This window comes from Silurus aristotelis (genome assembly GCF_946808225.1).
Source record: "Silurus aristotelis genome assembly, chromosome: 10".
Taxonomy (NCBI): domain Eukaryota; kingdom Metazoa; phylum Chordata; class Actinopteri; order Siluriformes; family Siluridae; genus Silurus; species Silurus aristotelis.
This window is the reverse complement of record NC_139583.1, coordinates 21819673-21845655: the sequence shown is the minus strand read 5'-3', so window position 1 is coordinate 21845655 and position 25983 is coordinate 21819673. Positions and strand designations below refer to the sequence as shown.

General features: G+C 36.9%; 1 protein-coding gene and 1 long non-coding RNA gene across 2 annotated transcripts in view; one reads left to right on the top strand and one right to left on the bottom strand.

The window, feature by feature from the left end:
* si (sucrase-isomaltase) overlaps positions 1-25983 on the top strand; it is an 84798-nt gene that overhangs the window by 18421 nt on the left and 40394 nt on the right. Inside the window, exons 10-19 of the mRNA XM_083552821.1 lie at positions 1501-1626; positions 3886-4017; positions 4215-4331; positions 7664-7777; positions 8889-8973; positions 10277-10394; positions 11045-11216; positions 14903-15019; positions 20402-20556; positions 24814-24898. Coding sequence (XP_083408947.1) covers positions 1501-1626; positions 3886-4017; positions 4215-4331; positions 7664-7777; positions 8889-8973; positions 10277-10394; positions 11045-11216; positions 14903-15019; positions 20402-20556; positions 24814-24898 — 1221 coding nt within the window. The remainder of the gene's footprint in view (positions 1-1500; positions 1627-3885; positions 4018-4214; positions 4332-7663; positions 7778-8888; positions 8974-10276; positions 10395-11044; positions 11217-14902; positions 15020-20401; positions 20557-24813; positions 24899-25983) is intronic.
* LOC310732572 lies at positions 1100-25119 on the bottom strand. Its single transcript, XR_014535505.1, has 3 exons — positions 25041-25119; positions 1471-1581; positions 1100-1256 (listed from the first exon to the last, which is right to left on the bottom strand). It is a non-coding gene; the product is annotated as an uncharacterized lncRNA (long non-coding RNA).

Below are 25983 nucleotides of genomic sequence, written 5' to 3'. Positions count from 1 at the left end.
GTGCTGATCAATCAGAAATAAATAATTGAATCAATTTCCCTTCTGGAGTCTACAGCTGAAATGGGCATGAATCTGTCAAAATGGTTCAATAATTCAAACAATAATTTAGAACTCAGATTGCAAATGAAGATGCTTGCTGGGTAACTTATCCTATCTTGATCTAACACAACTCTCATATATATATATATTGCTGAGGGTCTGCTTGTTCGCAGGGTGTCAATTGTTAAAGGGACCGTAGCGGACAAACTGCTGCTCCAACTTTCTTTACAGCTCCGTTCTGTGCCGGTTAAGCCGGTCACCTCGCCGGTGAAGTCACATCTTTCTGTTAGACAGATTACACATGTAATTCAGAGCGTGGCCACAGAAACTGTTCCAAATTGGCACCTGTCTGTGCCAATTTATGGTGTTTTATGGGCGTCACTAAATGCAAATGTGCTGTGTCAGGAACATGAAAACGTTTAAAAAGTCCTTTGTTTCTTTTATGCATATATTTACACAATTTTATGAAGAGATTTTATGAATAAGGTCCAAAATTCTTATTTAGTGTAATTAAGTGTAATTGAGATTAAGTGTCCTTATCTTTAATTAGCGAAATTATTTGTATCACAACAAGCTCTTGCACACAAATAATTTAATCTCATTTTAGCAATCTAGTTATTTAAGTTTTCATGTAAACAGTACACAGCAATATTTTAAATATGATTACAGCCTGTATCATATTTCACAAATAAAATGTTCTGTTTAGGCATAATAATAAAATTATTATACATTTTGAATAATAAATAGAGTACTGAACTAAAAGAGAGAGAGAGAGCTAGAGAGATAGAAAATTTACTCAAATCAATGTTATTGAAACCCATCAATAACCATCCATGTAACTGTGCTGAGTAAATAAATACTGAATAATTATTCCACGTTCATTCATCAAATTACATGTTAAATTAAATATACAACGTAACGGCAAATCGGCTTTAAAGGAAATTGGACTTTTTATTTGATCAATTGATCTATAGTGAGGTTAAAAAGAGGAGAAAAAAAAAAAGTTTGTGGTGCAAGGACTTGCAGCAGCAGGCAAAACATAGACACAGGACAGGCAGGCTTAGCACAAACCCAAGAGCTGTATTGATTAATGAGTGTGGTGAAGGAGAGAGGTTGTGTCAAGGGAGATAGACTGAAGTTGTTTTGTTTTCAGGCCTGTGGATTGTGGAGCATTGAAAGGCTGTCTCCGCAGTGGGTTTGGGTTTTCTTTAAAATATCTGTGCATAAAAAAAAGAAAAATATGTTAAACTTTTAAATATTGGCACCAATTCGGACATTTATAAAGTAAAATGAAAATTTTTACATTTTGTAAGTAACTTTAACAGCAAAAGTGCACATATTTGCATGTATTTTAAATATGTAGATATTAACATGAATTCATTGAGTATAGAACTTTTAATAGACCCAATAATGGCAAATAATTATGTATACCATGTTGTTTGTGTTTTTTATTTTCTCTAGCTGGTTGGCAGGCCAACTATTCCTCCATATTGGGCTTTTGGTTTCCAACTCTCTCGCTGGGACTATGGCAGCCTGGAAGAGCTGAAGAAAACAGTGGATAGAAATCGAGCAATTGGCCTTCCTTATGTAAGAGAACACATTACTGAATCTCCTTCTGTTCTTACTGAAAACCACATCTACCAAATTCTCCACGAACCCAAACAAGCACATAACAGAATTATTATGATTTTTTTTAATAATGTCTGATTTATTACTTACCATAAATCATATTTATATAATCAAATGTATAAGTGGAACACATACTATGTTTTGCAGTACTTAAAGTTTCACCTGTAATTGCTGAAGGATACACTGAAGGACAATGTTTTGGCATAATGGCAATGGGAGAAATAGTACAGCAGCCTAATATGTCTCCATATGATTAGCATTTGCTAAGACCTGGCACGAAGTGCTCACCATCTGCTGAGGCTTTATGGACGACTGAATATGCCAATGTAATGAAAAGCAGTAGGCAATGGGACAACTAACACACTAGCATGAGCAACAGGCTTTGACCGCACCATTCACTAGCTAGTGGATGCTAATGATGGGGAACACATCTTTGCCAAGTTTAAAGCTTTAGAAGATGTGTGAAGGTCAATAATTTGAGTCTCTGTAACTTAGGTTTCTAAAATTTATTTAGGAAAAAACCCAAAATAATGAGCAATACCTTAGAGCTAAGAGACAGCAGTTTCTAACAGATGCTAATGCTGGGGGAAAAAATTATAATAATAATATATATATTTTTTTAATCAAAATACACATATGATGTTGTAGATAGTAAGGTTTCTGGGGAACTCCTTGTTTTTCATTCTTACGTTTAGACGTAAAAGCATCACACAAACATGCACTGGAAGACATAATTCCCAGCTTGAAATCTAAACGGTTAAACCAACAGCCCTCAAGCAACATGTACTTTAAGATCTGTTGATTTTGACTCTTGCAACATCTGATGTAATGGCTATAATCTGATTGGAAAGAAACTCCAATATAAACAGAAAATCCAGGAAGCAGCGCAAGCTAATAATTTAATACATATTCATGGGAAAAAAATAATACATAAGTCAGTGATTTTAATGGCATTTAGTTCAGCAGACCATGCTTTGCTGGCTCTGACAGCCCGTCAATGGATTTAATTAAATCTAAATTTGCATATGGGAAAGAATTGAAGATTTGGCTTCTTTCTACAGCTTCAAACTTAAAATAAGCTAAACTATCTGCCAGTAGAGTAAAACAAAAATATGAACAAAGTTGACATTAAAAAAACCTTCATAGTTGATTCTGATTGAAGCATTATAAATACATACAGTATACAATATATATTGTAAGATAATTTGCCATATATGGTGGCAAAAACCTGACGATACAAACATCAAACAAAATCTTTGGGAAATAATTTGATTCCAGCATTAATATATAAATATAAAATATTAATTATGTATACATCAGAGCCAAAGCCTGTGGCAGCAACTGAATGTTAATAGCAAGGAAAACATAACTGTCACGTATGAGATCTCAGAAATTAACCAGAGGTCTATGGGTCCTTCCCTGAACGGTTATAAAATCTTCCATTTATGCATGAAACTCTCAAAATAATAAAATATACATTATAGCTGAGGCCCACAGCTACTAGCAAACAATAATGACTATGAAAGAATACTTAACAAGCTCAGAAGCTCCTGAATTGCAGTCTAGGGGTCTTGTAATATAATAATAATGTGAATTAGAGACGCTTTGAATCTTGCAATTGCTTATGAACATGACAAATTAATTAGTCTTGCTTAGTCCTGGTACAGCAGCTAATACTTACTAATGATACAAAAAATCATAGTTGACAAAAAATTAGTGCAGAAATTGTGGAAATCTATATGCCTTTCAGCATTGAATGTATGTATGCAAGTAAATAGTCCATTAGCAACTGAAAAATTCAAATGTTTGCAAGCCTGAGACATCAGAAATGTAACACTGGGGTTTCAGGCATGTCCTTATCATAAAACATAATTTAATAAAAAAAAATAATAACAATGAAACTGCAAAATACTAGCTATGCATAACCCTTAAAGCCAAAGGATAAGGGATAAGGCATACCGGTTTAGCCAATACAGAAACAAGTTCTGGGGTAAACTAGTATGAAGGATGAATTTTAAAAGACTTTTGCATTTACATATGAAAATCACAGAATAATAATCCATGAGAAAAGATTTTTTTAGACCTGTCGTCTCTCAGGCAAGAACAATAAAAAAACCTGAGACTCTCCCAGGTGATTTGAAGGAGTTGGCAGAAAATGAAAGAAGGAGATAATAAGGACAAATACACTCATTTATTCCTCCGCATCACCTGTTCCAGGATGTGCAGTACACAGATATAGACTACATGGAGAACAACATGGACTTCACATACGACCTGGTGAAGTTCAAAGACCTGCCGCAGTTTGCTGACTATATGCATGCAGAAGGGCAAAAATATATTCTCATATTGGTGAGTCATCTTTTTTTTTCCCGCTGCCATTTTATTTGGTCAATTAGCTTTTACTTCTGTTTGTAAAGAAGAACATTGCTGCAGAAATGTGCTGCCTTTTCCCACCTGTGCCTTAACACCTGTGCTGGTATGATAAATGACTAGCAATCATCATAATCAAGCCTGAAAATGTGCCTTTTTATTTATTTTTTTTAAAGGATCCCGCCATATCTATAAGCAAGAAAATCAACGGATCATACGAATCATATGACAGAGGAACAAAAGCTGAGGCATGGGTCACTGAGTCAGATGGAAAGACTCCACTACACGGAGTGGTAAATAACAGTGGTTATAAAAATGAAAATATGTACCTTAAAAATTGCAAACCGTGGGAACATTAGATAACATCTGTTCTCCCCTGTTCTGCCCATCAATCCAAGACCTACTTAAACTTCATGCTTAATAATTTTTTATAGTAACAAGGAAGATATATTTTTATTACTGTACTCAGGTATGTTTTGTGTTTCCTTCATTTCCACATTGTCTATGTTTTGTTTTACATTTATTTTCATAAAGATCACTTTTGCAAAGTTACTATGAACATCAACACATAGATATTAACAGATGTAGCAGTTCACTTAATAAGTCATTAAATAATTTAAACATAAAACAAATGTAATGGTTAAAACCCATTTCCAAACCCAAACACAGGCCCTTTTCAGGGTCACAGAAGTTAAAGGTCAGTCTACAAAAAGTGGCTACAAAGTATGAATATTACTGCAAGATTTAATAGTTAGTATGAACGTTAGTTGGTTTGGAAGTTAGTTTGATAGATAGATAGATAGATAGATAGATAGATAGATAGATAGATAGATAGATAGATAGATAGATAGATAGATAGATAGATAGATAGATAGATAGATAGATAGATAGATAGATAGATAGATGGATAGATGGATGGATAGATAGATAGATAGATAGATAGATAGATAGATAGATAGATAGATAGATAGATAGATAGATAGATAGATAGATAGATAGATAGATAGATAGATAGATAGATAGATAGATAGATAGATAGATAGATAGATAGATAGATATAAGGAAAAATCTAAATTGTATTTGTACAATACAGGCACACAGAAATGATATGCAGTTATGCATCTACCAGAAGTACAAATAGTATTGTAAAAACTAACTCTACACACATTGGATCCAAAAATACAAGTTGAAAATCTTTTCAGATATATATTCATTGATAACAAAATAATGTGTCAATTGTCAATGGAAATGAATATCATCAACCCATCAGAGGACCGAAAAATGTTGACGCCATACAGCGAGGCGAATATGAAATCTGATTGGTTGAAGGAACAAGAGTCAAGAGAGATTCAAGAAGCCTTTATTGTCATTTTAACCATATATAGCTGACGCATTACACAGTAAAATGAAACAACGTTCCTGCTGAACCCTGGTACTACATACAACAACAATCACAGAAAACACAGGGCTAAGGACTAGTAAGTGTCCTCGCCACATAAAGTGCATCGTGTGCAACCTGGTGCAAAAAGTGCAAAGACAACACAAGACAGTGCAAGGCAATACAGGACAGTGCAAGACACAAGACAGTGTAAGACAAATACACAAAACACAAAATAGCACCGCCAGTAAACCTGTTGTTTATTGCACACTGCGGTGTGTAAAAGAGTAATGTGAACATTGTAAGTAACAAAAATGGAAACAAAATGTTGTGCAAAAGAGCAATAGCAGCAATTCAAAGAAAGATGTGCCCATTGGTAATATTCACAAATAAAATAAATAGGCCAGCAGGACAGACTTTGCAGGCCCTGGGAAGATTAGATTGACATTGCAGTGCATAGAGGCTGAAATCTGATTGGACAAAAAATTGAACATCCACATACACGTACTGGAGGCAGTGCAGCCAAGAGAAATGCTACAAACTGAAAAGAATAGACTGTTGGAAATAAAGTAAAAAAAAATTTATGGAACAAATATTAGAATTTAGGTTGTAAATGAAGGTCAGTGCTTCTGATAGTGTTTTAGACAAACACAGAAATGCATTTCTGTTTTTATTTTTATATTAGAAAATAAATCTATAATTTTTGTGTGTAAAATCATTGGCAGTTATAGACCCATAAACAAACAATGATTGACTAAGGTGTACAAAACAGTTTTGACCCTGCTTTTAAAACATACACCCAGACTTTCCTGTACAGCTGGTCATGATAGCCCAAGAAGTTCAATTATAGCTCTGATATGTACTGAATAATGAATTGAATGTTCATTAGACATCTCAGCCTGCTGGTCTTATTAATCAGTTAATAAATATGTCAAAGCGATTAGATAATGAACCAAGGGAAAGGGAAATAAAATGAAGTGTGAGTGTGGTACAAGATAAGGACATACTGTAGATGGTCATTTAGCTCTTATCTTGATAGAATCACATTTACTATGTGCTTGTGTATGGATTTATATCAATCTCTGTATGGACAAAGTGTGATCTTCACACATTGACTAAAAGCATCATGAAGGAAGTTCATTGAAAAATTGAATGGAGATGATAAGTAGGAGTGCTCATGAAGCTAAATGTAATATTATCTTAGCTTTATTCATTAAAATAAAATTACATTTACACCATAAACATTTGTAACAAAAAAAAAAAAAATTACATTTAAATTTGTATATTTATAAGATCAACAATGGATTGTGTTTAGTGAGGTTGTGTTTTAGTTTTTTTTTATAAAATATTTACTTATTTTTAAATTTGTGACATTTATTTATTTATTTATTTATTTATTTATTTATTTATTTATTTATTCATTCATTCATTCATTCATTTATTTATTTAAATGTACAACACAATTACTGTAGTGTAACAAACAAATGTATATATTTATTGAAAAAGTTCAAGGGCATAAAATGCTTTTTTTTTCAAGTTCATAAAGAAAATGTAAGAAGACAAGGTTTGCACTAGCTATCAGAGCTAGTTCATACATTAGGTATTATTGTGTTTATTTTGAGGTATTATTACTCTGAGGGGAAAGGTCCCCTGGTGGTCAAGTGGTTAGGATGCGGCGCTTTTTACCGCTGTGGCCCAGGTTCGATCCCTGGTCAGGGAACCAACCCCAGCCATTAGGGTTGCACAAGCCTTATTGCCGGTCCCAAGCCTGGATAAATGGGGAGGGTTGCTTTAGGAAGGGCATCCAGCGTAAAAACATGTGCCAATCAAACATGCGGATGGTCCGCTGTGGCGACCCCTAACGGGAGAAGCCAAACCAAAGTTTTATTACTCTAAGGGGACAAAAAGGCTTTCTTTTTGTTTTTCAGACACAAGCTATTTATCAAACACAGTTTAATAATTTACATCTAAAACAGCCTTTTACAAGATACTCAATAAATTCACTAGGTAGCAGTCAAGTGTAATAGTCTCTCAATGTTTTATCAATTTGATCTTGTTGTTTTTAACACCAAAGAGCCCAACCATAGTTACTATACAGTCACAACTTGGTGCTAGTGGCGTGGTACATTAAAGAGTGTAACCCATTTTCACTTTGTGATGCTTTTTACATCAAACTTTTTGTTGAAGAGTTCTAAAGTTTTTTTAAGATTTCCAAGTTATATATGGTACGGTTTGTATTCTATGTAGGTTTGGCCTGGAGATACCGTGTTTCCAGATTACACCAAGCAATCCTGCATCAATTGGTGGGTGGATGAAATCAAGCTCTTCCATAAGCAAGTGAATCATGATGCAATCTGGATTGTAAGTAACCCCATCTAAAAAAAAACTCATGACAAGAGCAGGTTTTTTTTTTCCTTCATATTCTGTCTCTTCTAATTTAGAAGTAAATACAGCAGTATGTTATAAAACTGTATATTAGACAACTACAGTGTAGCTTCTGAGGGGTTACAAATCGAAAGCAGTAGTACATCTTATAAAAATAGATACAGTATGTGTATTAGTATCAGTTTATGTTTGTGTAAATTCTGAAGTTTGTCTTGGCAGTTTTAATGTAATGCAGCTCTTGTGTATCTCATGCAGGTGTCTCAACTAAATGTAAAGACCTAAATGTTATATTTGGAGAACTCCTAGAACAAAGTGTTTGGCGCATTCCAGATGACAGGTTTAGACTATATAGGTGTTCCACTATTACTCAAATAAAAGATGCTAACACACATGGCTCAAAGCAAATGATAAATTTGTGTTTAATTTAATATTTATCTATAAGACACACAAAAATGTTATACTGAGTTGTTTCTTTGCAGCAGCCTTTTTTCTAGGATCAATAATAAAAAAATATTTGTTTAAAATGTAGTATGGGATATCGAGCGCGTGGGTGTGGCGCTGAAGGCTAAGAGGTTAAAAAAAAAGAATATTATTAGAAACATGAAATAACTGATGTCTTTAATATATATATTTTGTTTTTAATTTATTTAAATATTATTCTGCACCTCTGTCCACCTCTACATTTGTATCCTACACATCTACACATTGGTGACATGCTATCAAACAAATATTAAGTGTAAAATGGGAAATGTGTGAATTGTGTCATCATTTCCATTATCGGAATCATCCAATCATCAGTCTCTGTCAGTCTTTCACCTTAGGTAAAATTACTCAAAAATAAAGGTTATCACAGACACAATTTATAGCTACATGTCTAGTTTATGTGTGTGTAACTACACAGGAATTAGCAGCCGCTTATATTGTGATCTGTTAACAGTATAATGTGCGTGAGTGTGTGCTCTTAGCTGATGATGTATGCCGAAATCAATAGCATTTTGAATGCCTCCATATAATTCTCAGTTTTAATGCGCTAACAATTAGCAGAGCAGAGATAACGGAGCTGAACTAATTGTTGTTCATTTGTAAGGACATGAACGAGGTGTCCAGCTTTGTGCAAGGCTCCAGTAAAGGATGTGCTGATAATACGCTGAATTATCCACCATTCACTCCAAGTAAGTCACATATAGCAATTAAAAGTTTTAGGCTCAATCCTGTAAGCTTTTTTTCCCCTTGATTTAATCCATTGTATTGAACTCCTCAGCTAATTACCAATAAGTGATTCTAGGGTACTTGGATATGCTCCATCTATAGAGGGGCATTAAGTCATTAAAACCCCCACTCCCACCCCAGTTACAATCAAAAGTCACAAGGCACTCATTCCATAGCACCCATGTTCAAGCCACAATCCTGCAGTAATAGCATTCATTCTGATAACATGGCCCAAGCCAGTGACAAAAATGATAAAAGATTATTGTCAAGAAGTCCCAAACCCTGACAAACAACCGAGGAATTATGTGCCCTTTTCCACAACATTTATACCATGGATCTAAAAACCGGTCATTTAACCAAGGGTGAAGGATATTTACACAACTTTCTAAGAAGTTATATGAATTAAAAAAAAAAAAAAATATATATATATATATATATATATATATATATATATATATATATATATATATATATATATATATATATATACAGTATATAGATTAGATTAGTGATGGAAAAATGCAATTGAATGCATAGAATGAAATCAGACTGACAAATTTGTTAATGTTTAATTCTATTTGAGACTTGATGAGAAAATGGTGTCTATGTGTTTAAGTTTAATTAATTTATTAATTATTTAACTGCACGATTTTGAATTGGACTAACATATGTATAGATATACTGTATAATAATATATGTTTGAATTTTGTTTAATTGGGTTGAGCAGGGACAAACTCGTACACCGCCCGGTACCTTTCTGTATACTCATGAATGATTAATTCTAGGTGATATGCTCGGACAAGCTACATGTCAATTGGATGGCACGCATTTGCCATTTTATAGTCCAGTCCTCCGCCGCTCTCTCCCTCTCTCTCTCCCTCTCTCTCTCTCCCTCTTTTCCGACCTACTTAGCATCTTTCTGAAGGCTATACTGTACATCTCATAAACTGTTTGAAGAAATTCTCATATAAAACTCAAATATGTACGAATATCCTGTTTACAAACTTGTGCCTGCACACACACAACATGGGCTTGTCTTATTATCTGATCTGATGTACCTTCCATTAACATTATAATAAATGCAGCTAATTAATGCTATGCCTAAACGTAAGCTCCAGTAACCACAAGGAGGTTTTAAAAAAATCAGTTTTTGATCAAATCTTTTTTTTTGCAGATATCCCCCAAAGGACAAACCTGCTAAAATTAATGAAAATTGTATACTCTGTAATTAATTATCAAAAAATCTCTCTCTCTATCTCTCGATAGACATCCTTGATAATTTGATGTACAGTAAAACTTTGTGTATGGATGCAAAGCTGGCCTGGGGGAATCATTATGATGTTCACAGTCTTTATGGATATTCCATGGTGCTGGCGACAGAAAAGTAAGTACTTCATCGTGCTGTATATTTGGGCGCAAAGGCCAAAGCCAAGAACTCATATATTTTAGTAGAGAAATCCGTCCATAGATTTAAAACCTTTTTGAATAGGTTTAAAATTTACCTTTACTTTGTTGATTGGAAAATATGACATTTGAAATATATTGTTAATAATATGAAAAAAAAGGAGTATAAAAAACATGGCAAATATTCTAAATGCTAGTTACACAAGGACTCAAGTCTATCAAAAACATTTAAAACATTTAATATTTTTGATTGCTTTAGTTTACATTTTTTATTTATTTTTTTTACACTGGAAACATTTGAAAATAATTTTAAAACCGTATTTAAATAGAGTTGTTTAGAGATTAATGAGATAAAATTATACAATAAAAGGACTGATGAAAAATTTAATATATTCAAACCCTTTTTCCACTTTCCACTGGAATTTCAGACCATACTAATGACTCTAGTGGCTTACAATTGTTTATTATGATAAGTGGGATGAATTAATAGAGAAAAAAAAGATATATAGTTATTATAATGAGAACAACTCAGGAGTAAAGTTTCACCTGCTCAATACCTTGCCTGCTTGCTTTCTCACACTCAAGTTATTCCAACGCTTATGTATTTTTTCTGTTCCTCTCATTCTCTAGGGCCGTGAGGCAAGTCTTTGGCAGCAATCGCTCATTCATTCTCACTCGCTCCTCTTTCCCTGGAGTTGGAAAGTATTCAGGCCACTGGCTGGGTGATAACGCTGCCAACTGGAATGATATTAAATGGGCAATACCCGGAATGCTGGAGTTTAACCTATTCGGTGTGCCTTATGTAAGTACAAACCTGTTACAATCATTGTTGTCTGCAATGATCTGGTTTATCAGTTATAGGAGAAATGCTACCACAATTCTAAGGATAGAGAATAAGGATATAAGGTTGTGCTGAGCCCGTTCTCAACCCCACATCAAGTTGATACACATTCTGAAAAAATTTCCAACAGCATCTGAAAGTGCATAATGTCCATTAAGTTATTTTCCTCGATTGTAATGCAACGGTGGTATACTGACAAACTATGAATATGCAGTTTAGAACACAACCCAAGTATTTACTATTTACTACCCAAGATATTCACTGCTATATTGCAGTATTTCAAAGGCCTATATATGGATAAAAACTATACAGTGCACTGTGACTGCTAGAGCACAATGCTTCAAAGATTAGGCACTGAAGTCACAGTCTAGATATAAATATCATGAAATGTAAGAGGAGCTAGATATACAGCGTAACACTAATACACTTTTTATTTGCGAGTATGTATGAATTTACATAGTCAGAATGAGAAACCACTATGAAACCACTAAAAGTGCATATAGATGTGTTTGTAGCTCTAACTAGCTCTAAACAAATGGTGTAACAATCCCATAATGCACCAGGTGAAGTCGATTCCCAATATTTATAGGAAAATTAAACAAATTAACAAGCTAAGGATTTCACAATAATCATAATTTTAATGTCAGATACAATTACAGGTTGATTAGGTTTGCAATTAATATGAAGCAAAAACATGATATAAACTACAAAAAGCTTATTGACAAGATATTTTTTTCTTTTTTTTATAAAAAGATTTAGAATAACAATTTTAGAATAGAATTGTAAGTTTATAAATATTAAATTAGAAATGTAAAAAAAATGCACTTAGAACCACTATACTGTGGTTTTAAGCACCCTAAATAAAAACAAAACAATGAGCATTTTATTATATCACAACTAGCCTAAATATTTTACTACAATCAACAATATATTTTCTGTAATATTTTCAAGTTTAGTTTATTTACTTTTTTAAATTTTATTTTCACAATATACGTCATTCCCTGCACTCTGAAGTGAATATATAAATAAAATTAAAATGACAACGACCGTACCCCCACGGTTCTGTGCTTTGTGTATTTGAGTATTACTCTTACTGTGTAACTGTAACAAAAAAAACCTCTCTCCTTTAAAACTTATAATGGACCGGAAAGTAAAACATTACATTGCATTGTTATGCATTGTTATTGAAATATATTTCTCATAGATCAGCAATTTTGGTTTTGATACTTAAGTACATTCAAAAGCAATTATAATTTTTGGACTTTTGTCCAAGTAGAAATGTAAAAGGGTACATTTACCTTAATATTTAACCATATTTGTTTAGGAACAAAAATGTAAAACAATTTACCTTCTATGCCAGAAGAAATGGGGTTGCATTGAGCTAGAGCAAACATAGGAATGGAAACATCAATATATATATATATATATATATATATATATATATATATATATATATATATATATATATATATATATATATATATATACAGGTAGTCTTCTTCTTACGATGGAGATATGTTACAACAACCCGTTGTAAGTAAAAAATATCGTAAATCGAAGATGGTGCTATGACTGTGACAGTGACAGCCTGATTTAAAATTTTTATTTTCTGCTCTAAAAGCTGTCTTTACTCTTCCGTTTTTTTTATCACTACCAGCAGGAGACATACATGGTGCTTGGAAGAAATGCTTTTATTACTAAATTTGCCGTTTGAAACTGTTTGAAACAGAATAAAATACACACTGAGACAACTTTATAGTATATATATCTTGTCAATGTTCATTCTGGTTTCATGATTCTTTCCTAAGTGTCTTCATATACACCTTTTCTTGACTCATGCATGTGTACTTGACTTTTCAATATGAATATACCCTTAAACCCTGTCTGTCTGTGCTTGGTTGGATTGCTGCTTTAAACAAAACTGCCTGAAGTTCACATTCATTACATATTTTTTTCTTACTTTCAAATATATACATTTACCTCAGGTTAAGGTCAGCCAGGTTAGGAAAGCACACACTGCAGGACCTGTCAGAATGTTTTATAGCTAGCTGAAACTCTGGATCCTAAAACTATAAAGAAGCCTGGAAAGCAAATTCCACAGAGTAATTAAGAACAAGAGCAGTAAAATAGTTAATAGAGAAAAAGTGCAAAGAGTAGAAAAGGATAGAGGAAGAGAAGAAAAGGGCGGGTGAGAAGAAGGGAAGATGGCTTGATGAGGCTTGAAGTAGCCCAGCATCCATCAAGATAAAAGGAAGACATATACAGTATAGAGACTCTGTCCCGACACTAAGAAAATAAAACGTACTGCTTTAGCTATCTAAAAACCTGAGTCAGGGATGGTCTTCAAATAAAGACTGAAGAATTTGTGATTAAGCACTTAAGAAAATAAAAAAAAATGTTCTGTATTGGCGGCAATATTGTCACTTATCTCTAACATTTTTAGCTTAATAGTATTCTTTGGCCCTGGCATATTTGTGCAAACATGAGGATATTTTCCTCTGATTGAGGCTACAGATAACCACTGTATGTCAAACTGCATAAGCTGCCAAATGTTGTAAATGCAAGTCTTTGGAAAAGGCTAGAGGATCCTAAATAATAAAAAAAAAAATTTTTACCAATGATTAACCATGTACTTTAACCTATAACAGAGATGATAGACTAAAAATTGTCTTGGCGGCATGTACAGTTAAAGATTACTGGAATAATCTGTGATGTAGTTACTAAGCAAATATGAGATGAGGAGCAACTGGAATTAAAGCTTCTTCTGGTACAATGTCTCACCATTCAGCACTGGCATGTAAACTTAGGGAGTTGCATCCAAAGCCATGTGTGAGTTTTTGCTAAACTGTTACCACAAAGTTAGAGTCACAGAATTGTATTGGATGGCTTTGGATGCAGTACTGTAGCATTATATTTTCCTTTCACCTGAACTAGGAGACCCAAACCTGTTCTATCTTGACAGTGCCCTCTGCACAAAGCATGCTCTATGAATATATGGTTCACATGGGTTGAAGTAAAAGCTCTTGAATGGTCTCTTATAGATCCCTATTAAACACTTTTAGGATACATATAAAACCCTGACTGCACCTAAGACCTCCTCCCTTTACATCAGTACCTGACTTAATAAATGTTAGACTAACTCTACCATAACCATACTTCAAAATAAGTGAATCATCTTCCAGTTCTTGTTGTATTGGGGCGTTCAAAAACACATTAATGTTATTGTCTGGTGTTTACAAAATATTGTTTTATAATGTATTTTGCAATCATAATGAACAGCATATTTCTGTGTATGATTTACTAGCTGAATTATTAAATTTAAAGATGACATATTTTTGTTTTTGAGATCGACATTTGTTTTATAATATAAAGGGGTCTGAGAAGAACACAGTATTTTCTTTTTGCTTCAGATATGTTGTTCTGCAAAAGTTAGTTTTCCGAGCAGTGTTAAATAGTCTCATAGCAGTGACTTTAGTTTGGAAAATGTGTTATAGTATTTAGGAAAAACATGCAATGTGTTAATTAACTAAGTGTAATGAATTAGAAATGTTTACCTTCTTTCTCTGAATAAAAACGTTTGATGAAAGCGAATTTATTTTGGATTTTAACAAGGAAGAATTTTGCACATATTCATATTTTATATACAGATCGGTGCAGATATCTGTGGCTTCTTTGATGACACAACTGAGGAGCTGTGCACACGCTGGATGCAAGTTGGAGCCTTTTATCCTTTTAGTCGTAATCACAATGCTCAGCACTACAAAGTAAGTATATGCATTAAATAAAATATCACAGCTAGAACGAACATTAAGAGCAGCAGAATCTTCAGTGTTAAATAATTTTGTTGCTGATATAACTTTTATAATTCTCAATTAATACATACTGTAGACATAAAAAGTTCCAGGAGCTATCAACAAGCCCAAATCCCATATAGTTTTTTTTTTCTTGTTAGTTTTGCTGTATATACTGATTAATTGATGCATAGGATTTACTTAATAGTATGCTTTTATAAAAAATAACTGAATTTTAAGATGACACATGCAGTAATTGCTCTCACAAAATCTGTGTTGATGTTAGTTAAAATTACTACTGTGGTGTGTCTTCATTTACATTAAGATAAACTACGAGATATATTGTAATTTGAACTGTAGATCCAAGGATAATTTGCATGTTGTGTTAAAGTAACATTTAATGAAACAGTAAAGTCATAAGGGCACCTTTTTAACATTACAAACAGTTCAAAAGTGCAAGTTTTAGTTAAACAATAACAGATTGTTTACAGCTGCAATATAACACTAAACTTGTTGAAATATCCCTTTAGCTGTTGCACTGTAGTTGCAAATTAGTGTGTTAGGTAATGTGTTTCTAAAGAGCCAGAGGTAGTATGTTTAAGTATGTATAAGATTCAAGGAATGGATTTTAATGGTTTACGTTAGAAAAAGCATGAAATAGATGTCACTGAAGTGAACTCAGCAATGTTTATTTTATTTTTATTAGAGGAAATATGTGCAAAGGATATACAAGAAATATACAATGGCTAATGGCAATAGTTACAATGGTGTGCATGCTGGATGGAAGGAACAAATACAATCACTTGATATGCTGTATGTGATTTTATATATAAATAGTGTATATATACTGTATATATATATATATATTTATACAGTGAGGAAAATAAGTTTTTGAACACCCTGCTATTTTGCAAGTTCTCCCACTTAGAAATCATGGAGGGGTCTGAAATTGTCATCGTAGGTGCATGTCCACTGTGAGAGACATAATCTAAAAAAAAAAATCCAGAAATCACAATGTATGATTTGTTAACTATTTATTTGTATGATACAGCTGCAAATAAGTATTTGAACACCTGAGAAAGTCAATGTTAATATTTGGTAGGGTACCCTTTGTTTGCAATTACAGAGGTCAAACGTTTCCTGTAGTTTTTCACCAGGTTTGCACACACTGCAGGAGGGATTTTGGCCCACTCCTCCACACAGATCTTTTCCAGATCAGTCAGGTTTCTGGCCTGACGCTGAGAAACACGGAGTTTGAACTCCCTCCAAAGATTCTCTATTGGGTTTAGGTCTGGAGACTGGCTAGGCCACACCAGAACCTTGATATGCTTCTTACAAAGCCACTCCTTGGTTATCCTGGCTGTGTGCTTCGGGTCATTGTCATGTTGGAAGACCCAGCCTCGACCCATCTTTAATGCTCTAACTGAGGGAAGGAGGTTGTTCCCCAAAATCTCGCAATACATGGCCCCGGTCATCCTCTCCTTAATACAGTGCAGTCGCCCTGTCCCATGTGCAGAAAAACACCCCCAAAGCATGATGCTACCACCCCCATGCTTCACAGTAGGGATGTTGTTCTTGGGATGGTACTCATCATTCTTCTTCCTCCAAACACGTTTAGTGGAATTATGACCCAAAAGTTTTATTTTGGTCTCAGCTGACCACATGACTTTCTCCCATGACTCCTCTGGATCATCCAAATGGTCATTGGCAAACTTAAGACGTGCCTGTACATGTGCTGGTTTAAGCAGGGGAACCTTCCTTGCCATGCATGATTTCAAACCATGACGTCTTAGTGTATTACCAACAGTAACCTTGGAAACTGTGGTCCCAGCTCTTTTCAGGTCATTGACCAGCTCCTCCCGTGTAGTTTTGGGCTAATTTCTTACCTTCCTTAGGATCATTGAGACCCCACGATGTGAGATCTTGCATGGAGCCCCAGTCCGAGGGAGATTGACAGTCATGTTTAGCTTCTTCCATTTTCTAATGATTGCTCCAACAGGTGACCTTTTTTCACCAAGCTGCTTGGCAATTACCCCATAGCCCTTTCCAGCCTTGTGGAGGTGTACAATTTTGTCTCTAGTGTCTTTGGACAGCTCTTTGGTCTTGGCCATGTTAGTAGTTGGATTCTTACTGATTGTATGGGGTGGACAGGTGTCTTTATGCAGCTAACGACCTCAAACAGGTGCATCTAATTTAGGATAATAAATGTAGTGGAGGTGGACATTTTAAAGGCAGACTAACAGGCCTTTGAGGGTCAGAATTCTAGCTGATAGACAGGTGTTCAAATACTTATTTGCAGCTGTATCATACAAATAAATAGTTTAAAAATCATATATAGTGATTTCTGGATTTATTTTTTTAGATTATGTCTCTCACAGTGGACATGCACCTACGATGACATTTTCAGACCCCTCCATGGTTTCTAAGTGGGAGAACTTGCAAATTAGCAGGGTGTTCAAATACTTATTTTCCTCACTGTATATAAAAATAGAAAGAAAGTGTAGCAGCAAGATTGGTGCACAATGTCCCAGAGTGGACATTTCTACATTTCAGGTGATTGTTATTAAGTGCAATTGTGCAGTTATGTTTGTTTTAAGGTGTGAGACAGTGGATTCTAGCACTGTTTAATAGTAGATGTAGCTTACAGTAACAGTGACATCTAATAAATTATAATAAACAACAAATATAAAGATAAACAAGCAAACAAACAAAAAATCAATAAATCAATAGTTTAAAACATATCACAGTGTTCACTGTACAGCTTAATACAACAAATTGTATATATTGGTGGTGCTGTGGTGGTTAAATAAACAATTAATTGCTATAGCTGCACAATGATTGCTTAAAAAAAATGAACACTAAATGAACAGTAAAACACTACACTGCATACCTTGTAGCATGTTTCATTCAGTGCAGTCCGATGTTATTCCACACCAATATCTACTACAAAGAAATGCATACATTTTTAACTGCACATTAACATCACACTCTAAAGTGTGTCTTTCTTCTTGCACTCTTTGTCCATGATTTATTTCCCAATGATAATTGTTAGATTAGAGAAAGAGAGAGTGACAATTACAGAATTCGTTATGAGCTTATGTGTTTAAGGGGCCAAATGAGGATGAATGGAAAATGATTTCCATGGCAAAATGAGATGAATAAGGCTTGACCTTTCAGTGAGTGAGTAATCAGTCCTCCAAAGTCCTCCTCTGTCATGATCTGCTTTTATCCACATAGACCCAAAACCTCTCTCAACATCCACCCTTGGCTTTCATAACAGATCATCTCTGTTTTTCTGTTTAACTGCAGTACATTCCAGTAGCTTAACACAAAGAACAATTCTAGCATTATTTGTTTAGACCTACTAACAATCATTGGCCATTTAATAAGACGGAATCTATCAGATTGTAGCCTGGTCATTTCTGACCAACAACTGTAACAGCACTGACCTCATGCAATATTATTTGGGTGGTGTGTCATACACACTCATAAATGTAAATATAGTGTAGTTTAGGGTAATGCTGGTCTAAATGCACACTTTTGTTGCTGAGGTTTTTTTAGTCTGTCCAACCTTCCTTCATTTATTTATTCATTAATTCAATCCTTTATTTATATGGGCTTTACCTAGTGTTTTTTTTACATTAAGGAAGTCAGCTACAGGTACTATTTCTTTGCCAGGCAAGTGAAATATATTCTCTACCAGGTTCTGGATTTCAATACAGTATGGTATGCCATAATCCAACTTTATTCTAAACCCAATTTCTTCACTTTTACCAGTAAAACATTTTAGAATATTTTGTAGGTACTATAAACAATTTAATTAAATAGGTGGTTCAGTTAGACACCACTACAAACTCGACTTTTTAATATTTTGTCTATCGAAAGCTCATGTGGAGAGGGAACAAGACACACTTTTTAAAATTCCACACTCACTATCAAGTAACATATCCTTAAAAGTAGGACCACAATCCCAGTTTGCTGGTCTACAGACTTTGCCCTAGAACTCCATGCAACACTAAAGAGCAATATTAACCACACAAAAGTAACCTGGTACATTGCTTTCAAAATGTCCTGCTGGATCCAATCCACCACTCCAGCTTTGCTGCTATGACTTCACATTGATGAACTCCAAAACAACAGATGTCTGGCACTGCTTTTCAAATGGAGAGAATGTCTAGTGGTTTCATTTTGCACTATCAATCTTGCTGCTGCAACTTTTGTCCTCAACAATATCATGAGTAGAGGCTAACCATGACACACTTGCTCATCAGAGATTGTAACTGGTAACTCTTGTGAAGCACTAAATATCAATACACTTTTAATCTAACAGCTTCCACCAGCAAATACTAAGTGTATTGCCATGACATGCATAAACAGCCATCCAGACACTTTTCTGGACCTTACTTTATTATTGGAAAATTGAATGTGGTCTATTTAAACTCAAGATCTTCCTTAGTACATAGGAAAAATTTATTTTTGGGGTAAGAAATAAAAAATCTTTCACTGAAGTTACTGTCAAATCCTAAAAAAAACTAGAAAAACCTCTGAGATTTATTAGGTAGAGATGATGTGTGCCCTGTACAATATTTCCTAATCAATGCTGAGTTGTGATCATTTGGCAGATCTATCCTGTTTCCTAAATGTTCAAAATATATAAACTCAACTAATCAAACTAATCTGGTACCAAGTACACATGAATACACTTTTATTTTTTTGATCCATAGCATACATAGAAGTCTTATAACATGTCACCCCTCTGGCCCTGATCCAGGAGATCATTACTTCAAGTCATGCCCTTTCAACAATCCCAATGTGCATTTAAGTGCCCGAGTAAGCACTAGAGAGATGTGTTACCCCCTTGAGCACCTGATCCACCCTCTTCAAGAAAACTGAGAAATCTGAACTGCTTCCTTTACCTTTGAATTGTTTTCTTTCCTAAGTTCTGAAATTGAGGCAATTCTGTTGTTCATTTATTGCTTGCCTGAAGATATCACCCCAGGCTTGGCTCCTGGGGTCAGGGTACACTTAGTCTTTTTTGTGATTTGTAAAATCCACTTTTTCTAAGCTATGGCATCTGATGATAATAATATTAATAATAAAAAAAAAAACCTATGAATATTAACGATTTATATAAAAGTAAACTAATCTCTCTCTCTCTCTTTCTCTCTCTCTCTCTCTCTCTCTCTCTCTCTCTCTCTCTCTCTCTCTCTCTATATATATATATATATATATATATATATATATATATATATATATATATATATATATATATATATATATATATACGTATTTTTTTTATTTGTTTATCTGTTTGTTTGTTTGTTTGTTTGTTTGTTTGTTTGTTTGTTTATTAAGCCTCAAGATCCTGCCGCATTTGGTGCCGAGTCAGTGCTGGTGAAAAGTTCCAAACACTATCTGAACATCCGCTATACACTCCTGCCGTACCTTTACACACTCTTCTATAGATCTTTCGCCAATGGAGACACGGTGGTGAGACCCGTCATGCATGAGTGAGTTTACCACCAATATATGTTTTTACTTTTATTTTTAGATGTTAGTTGTTCATAGTCTCAATTTATATCATTAATATTATAAAAAATGTTTCTTCTTATTTATAATACAATTATCCATCCATCCATCCATCCATCTTCTCCCGCTTATCCGATGCCGGGTCGCGGGGGCAGCAGTCTAAGCAAAGATGCCCAGACTTCCCTCTCCCTAGACACTTCTTCCAGCTCTTCCGGGGGGACACCAAGGCGTTCCCAGGCCAGCCGGGAGACATAGTCTCTCCAGCGTGTCCTAGGTCTTCCCCGGGGTCTCCTCCCAGTGGGACGCGCCCGGAACACCTTCCCAGGAAGGCCTCCAGGAGGCATCCGGAACAGATGCCCGAGCCACCTCAGCTGACCCCTCTCGATGTGGAGGAGCAGCGGATCTACTCCGAGCTCCTCCCGAGTGACTAAGCTTCTCACCCTATCTCTAAGGGATCGCCCAGCCACCCTGCGGAGGAAGCACATTTCGGCCGCCTGTATCCGGGATCTTGTCCTTTCGGTCATGACCCAGAGCTCATGACCATAGGTGAGAGTAGGAACGTTGATTGACCGGTAAATCGAAAGTTTCGCCTTGCGGCTCAGCTCCTTCTTCACCACGACAGACCGGTACATCGACCGCATTACTGCAGAAGCTGCACCGATCCGTCTGTCAATCTCCCGTTCCACCCTTCCCTCACTCGTGAACAAAACCCCAAGATACTTAAACTCCTCCACTTGCGGCAGGGACTCCCCACCAACCTGGAGTGGGCAAGCCACCCTTTTCCGACTGAGGACCATGGCCTCGGATTTGGAGGTGCTGATTCTCATCCCAGCCGCTTCACACTCGGCTGCAAACCGTCCCAGTGCATGCTGAAGGTCCTGGTCTGATGAAGCCAACACGACAACATCATCTGCAAAGAGCAAAGACGAAATCGTGTCGTCACCAAACCAGACACCCTCCGACCCCTGGCTGCGCCTAGAAATTCTGTCTATAAAAATTATGAACAGAACCGGTGACAAAGGGCAGCCCTGCCGGAGTCCAACATGCACCGGGAACAAGTCTGACTTACTGCCGGCAATGCGAACCAAGCTCCTGCTTCGGTCATACAGGGACCGGACAGCCCTTAGTAAAGGGCCCCCGACCCCATACTCCCGGAGCACCCTCCACAGGCCGCCGCGAGGGACACAGTCGAATGCCTTTTCCAAATCCACAAAGCACATGTGGACTGGTTGGGCAAACTCCCATGAACCCTCCAGCACCCTGTAGAGGGTATAGAGCTGGTCCAGTGTTCCACGGCCTGGACGAAAACCACATTGTTCCTCCTGAATCCGAGGTTCTACTATCGGCCGTATTCTCCTCTCCAGTACCCTGGCATAGACTTTCCCAGGTAGGCTGAGAAGTGTGATCCCCCTATAGTTGGAACACACCCTCCGGTCCCCCTTCTTAAAAAGAGGGACCACCACCCCGGTCTGCCATTCCAGAGGCACTGTCCCCGACCGCCACGCGATGCTGCAGAGGCGTGTCAGCCAAGACAGCCCCACAACATCCAGAGACTTGAGGTACTCAGGGCGGATCTCATCCACCCCCGGTGCCCTGCCACCGAGGAGTTTCTTTACTACCTCGGTGACTTCAGCTTGGGTGATGGACGAGTCCGCCTCTGAGCCCTCAGCCTCTGCTTCCTCAATGGAAGACGTGACGGCGGGATTGAGGAGATCCTCGAAGTATTCCTTCCACCGTCCAACGACATCCCCAGTTGAGGTCACCAGCTCCCCACCTCTACTGTAAACAGCATTGGTGGGGCACTGCTTTCCCCTCCTGAGGCGCCGGACGGTTTGCCAGAATCTCTTCGAGGCCAGCCGATAGTCCTTCTCCATGGCCTCACCGAGCTCCTCCCAGGCCCGAGTTTTTGCCTCGATAACCACCCGGGCTGCAGTTCGCTTGGCCTGCCGGTACCCGTCAGCTGCCTCAGGAGTCCCACAAGCCAACCAGTCCAGGTAGGACTCCTTCTTCAGCTTGACGGCATCCCTTACTTCCGGTTTCCACCACCGGGTTCGGGGATTGCCGCCTCGACAGGCACCGGAGACCTTACTGCCACAGCTCCGAGCGGCCGCTTCGACAATGGAGGTGGAGAACATGGTCCACTCGGACTCAATATCTCCGGCCTCCCTCGGGATCTGGTCAAAGCTCCGCTGGAGGTGGGAGTTGAAGATCTCTCTGACAGGAGGCTCGGCCAAACGTTCCCAGCAGACCCTCACAGTACGCTTGGGTCTGCCGAGTCTGTCCAGCTTCCTCCCCCGCCATCGGATCCAACTCACCACCAGGTGGTGATCAGTTGACAGCTCCGCCCCTCTCTTTACCCGAGTGTCCAAGACATACGGCCGCAGGTCAGATGAAACGACCACAAAGTCGATCATCGACCTGCGGCCTAGGGTGTCCTGGTGCCACGTGTACTGATGGACACCCTTATGCTTGAACATGGTGTTCGTTATGGACAAACTGTAACTAGCACAGAAGTCCAATTACTGAACACCGCTCGGGTTCAGATCAGGGGGGCCGTTCCTCCCAATCACACCCCTCCAGGTGTCACTGTCGCTGCCCACGTGTGCATTGAAGTCTCCTAGTAGAACGACGGAGTCCCCAGTCGGAGCACTGTCTAGCACCCCTCCCAGAGACCCCAAGAAGGCCGGGTACTCTATACTGCCGTTTGGCCCGTAGGCACAGACGACAGTGAGAGACCTATCCCCGACCCGTAGGCGCAGGGAAACGACCCTCTCGTTCACCGGGGTAAACTCCAACACATGGCGGCTGAGCTGGGGGGCTATAAGCAAACCCACACCAGCCCGACGCCTTTCACCATGGGCAGCTCCAGAGTTGTAAAGAGTCCATCCTCTCTCGAGGAGTGTGGTTCCAGAGCCCAGGCCGTGCGTAGAGGTGATCCCGACTATCTCTAGTCGGAACCTCTCAACCTCACGCACAATCTCAGGCTCCTTCCCCGCCAGCGAGGTGACATTCCACGTCCCTAGAGCTAGCTTCCGTGTCCAGGGATCGGGTTGTCGAGGCCTCCACCTTCGACTGCTGCCCGATCCTCTTAGCACCGGCCCCTTACGGTCCCTCCTGCAGGTGGTGAGCCCACTGGAAGGCGGCCCCACGTCGCTCCTTCGGGCTGAGCCCGGCCGGACCCTGTGGGGGAAGGCCCGGCCACCAGGCGCTCGCATACGAGCCCCAACCCCGGGCCTGGCTCCAGGGTGGGGCCCCGGCTGCGCCATACCGGGCGACGTCACGGTCCCTGATGTAGTATCTCTCATAAGGGGTTTTGAACCGCTCTTAGTCTGACCCGTCGCCCAGGACCTGTTTGCCTTGGGAGACCCTACCAGGGGCATATAGCCCCGGACAACATAGCTCCTAGGGTCATTCGAGTACTCAAACCCCTCCACCACGTTAAGGTGGCAGTTCAAGGAGAGGAATAATTGGGTATTATTCAATTGGGTATAATACAATTAAGAATTAGTAATATAATAATAATTATAATATGATTATAATATTATTTATCCTGATTTAGACTAGAACTTAAGAAAAAAAACTATTCAATAATAATAATAATAATAATAATAATAATAATAATAACAAGAGGAATATATATTTTTTTTAAATGACAAGCATAGCTTGAAATTAATGAGAGATGTGAAAAACAAAATAAACACATGACGCTTGTTGCCATGGTAACTACAACAGAAGCGACTCAGGGAGGGTAAACTCATGGTGCTATTATCGAGCAATTTTGCTAATGCCATCAAACAACACCAGTAGTTTGTTCATTGTGGTACACATAGCACTATAGCATGCAGACAGGAGCATACAGTGCAAAGCTGTTATTTATAGCTTTGGATTAAGATTCTATGCCACTTGTATAGATATACATACAATTATTGTTTTTATTATTATTATTATTATTATTATTATTATTATTATTATTATTATTATTATTATTATTATTATTATTGTGTTATTATTTTTCCCTTTTGTATATTTGCAATTAGAGCTATTAATAATAAAAATAAAAAATAAAAAATATATATATATATATATATATATATATATATATATATATATATATATATATATATATATATATATATATATATATATATATATATATATACCTGTTCATTCTGTAATGCAACTGTAGTTCAGGTGATTTAGCTAAAAGTTTGTAATTGCGACAATTTATTTCTATTCAGATTCTACTCCGACCCTGCAACATGGACAGTGGATCTTCAGTTCCTATGGGGAGCACATTTGCTTATCACACCAGTACTAAATCCTGTAAGACACACACAGTTTTTTTACACTCAAACGTACACAAAGATATATGTATTTACTTTAACTATTATGTTTTCACATCTTATCTTTCATTTTATACACACCTCCACAAATTCAGAGATCTCTGTCTCTCTGTCATACTTACCCCTATAAGCATCGCTGTGTTATTTTGCTCCTGTCTGCTCTTTCTGGGTGTGTGATGGTGACCTCCACTGAGACTTGCTGCAAAATAAATAAATAAATAAAACCAAGAAGGGATTTATTTCTCCTTTCCATTTCCCTCTGTCCTTTCTTCCTTTCTTTCCTCCCTAATGAGAGCACCGACCTCATTACAGCGAAATTAGAGCAACAGATAGATTGCGGTCATGTTCAAATGGGTGATTAATTGCCAATTTAGCACGGTCTCACTCGTTATGAAAAATATGTGAAAAATATTTGATACATAAGAAATCCTTGGGAACGTAGCTGCAGTGTTAAATCGAAATGTGCTGAATATGATGCTTAATAATATGCTCAAATATGAGTAAGGAAAGCTTTGAAGCGCATGGTCAAGTGCTGTTTATATACTATTATTTATCAAAGAAATGTATATGCGTATTTTATAAAATACTATAGGTGCAAATACAACAGAATATTTTTTTTAGGAGCACAGGAACTGATTAATCTTTGGAAGTTTTGGCTCTTTTCCAGCAGTTAAGCTCATTTTAAATCCTGGGTTCTGTATAGTTGATATGAGTATATATTAGCTTGCTGTTTAAATGCAAGATTTAAAGAATGACAAATTCGAATTGTATTTAAAATAAAAAAAGCTTGTGCATCAAAACAGAATGTTCTTGCAGCTAGTTATTTATTCAGTCATTTAATTATCTGTGTCTTAATCTTCTGTATGTCATGTTTGCAACTTAAAGCACAGACTTGTGATTAGTCGAAAGTTATGCATTGTTCATTTACAGCAGATTTCTTTGAATATTTAGTCCAGACAACTTAAACAGCCAGCCGCTTGGGTTTTGTATTTAAACGCAACCTGCTTTCTGTGAACATGACATTAATATAAAGAAAGTTACATTTCCAATGCAATCTTACCTATT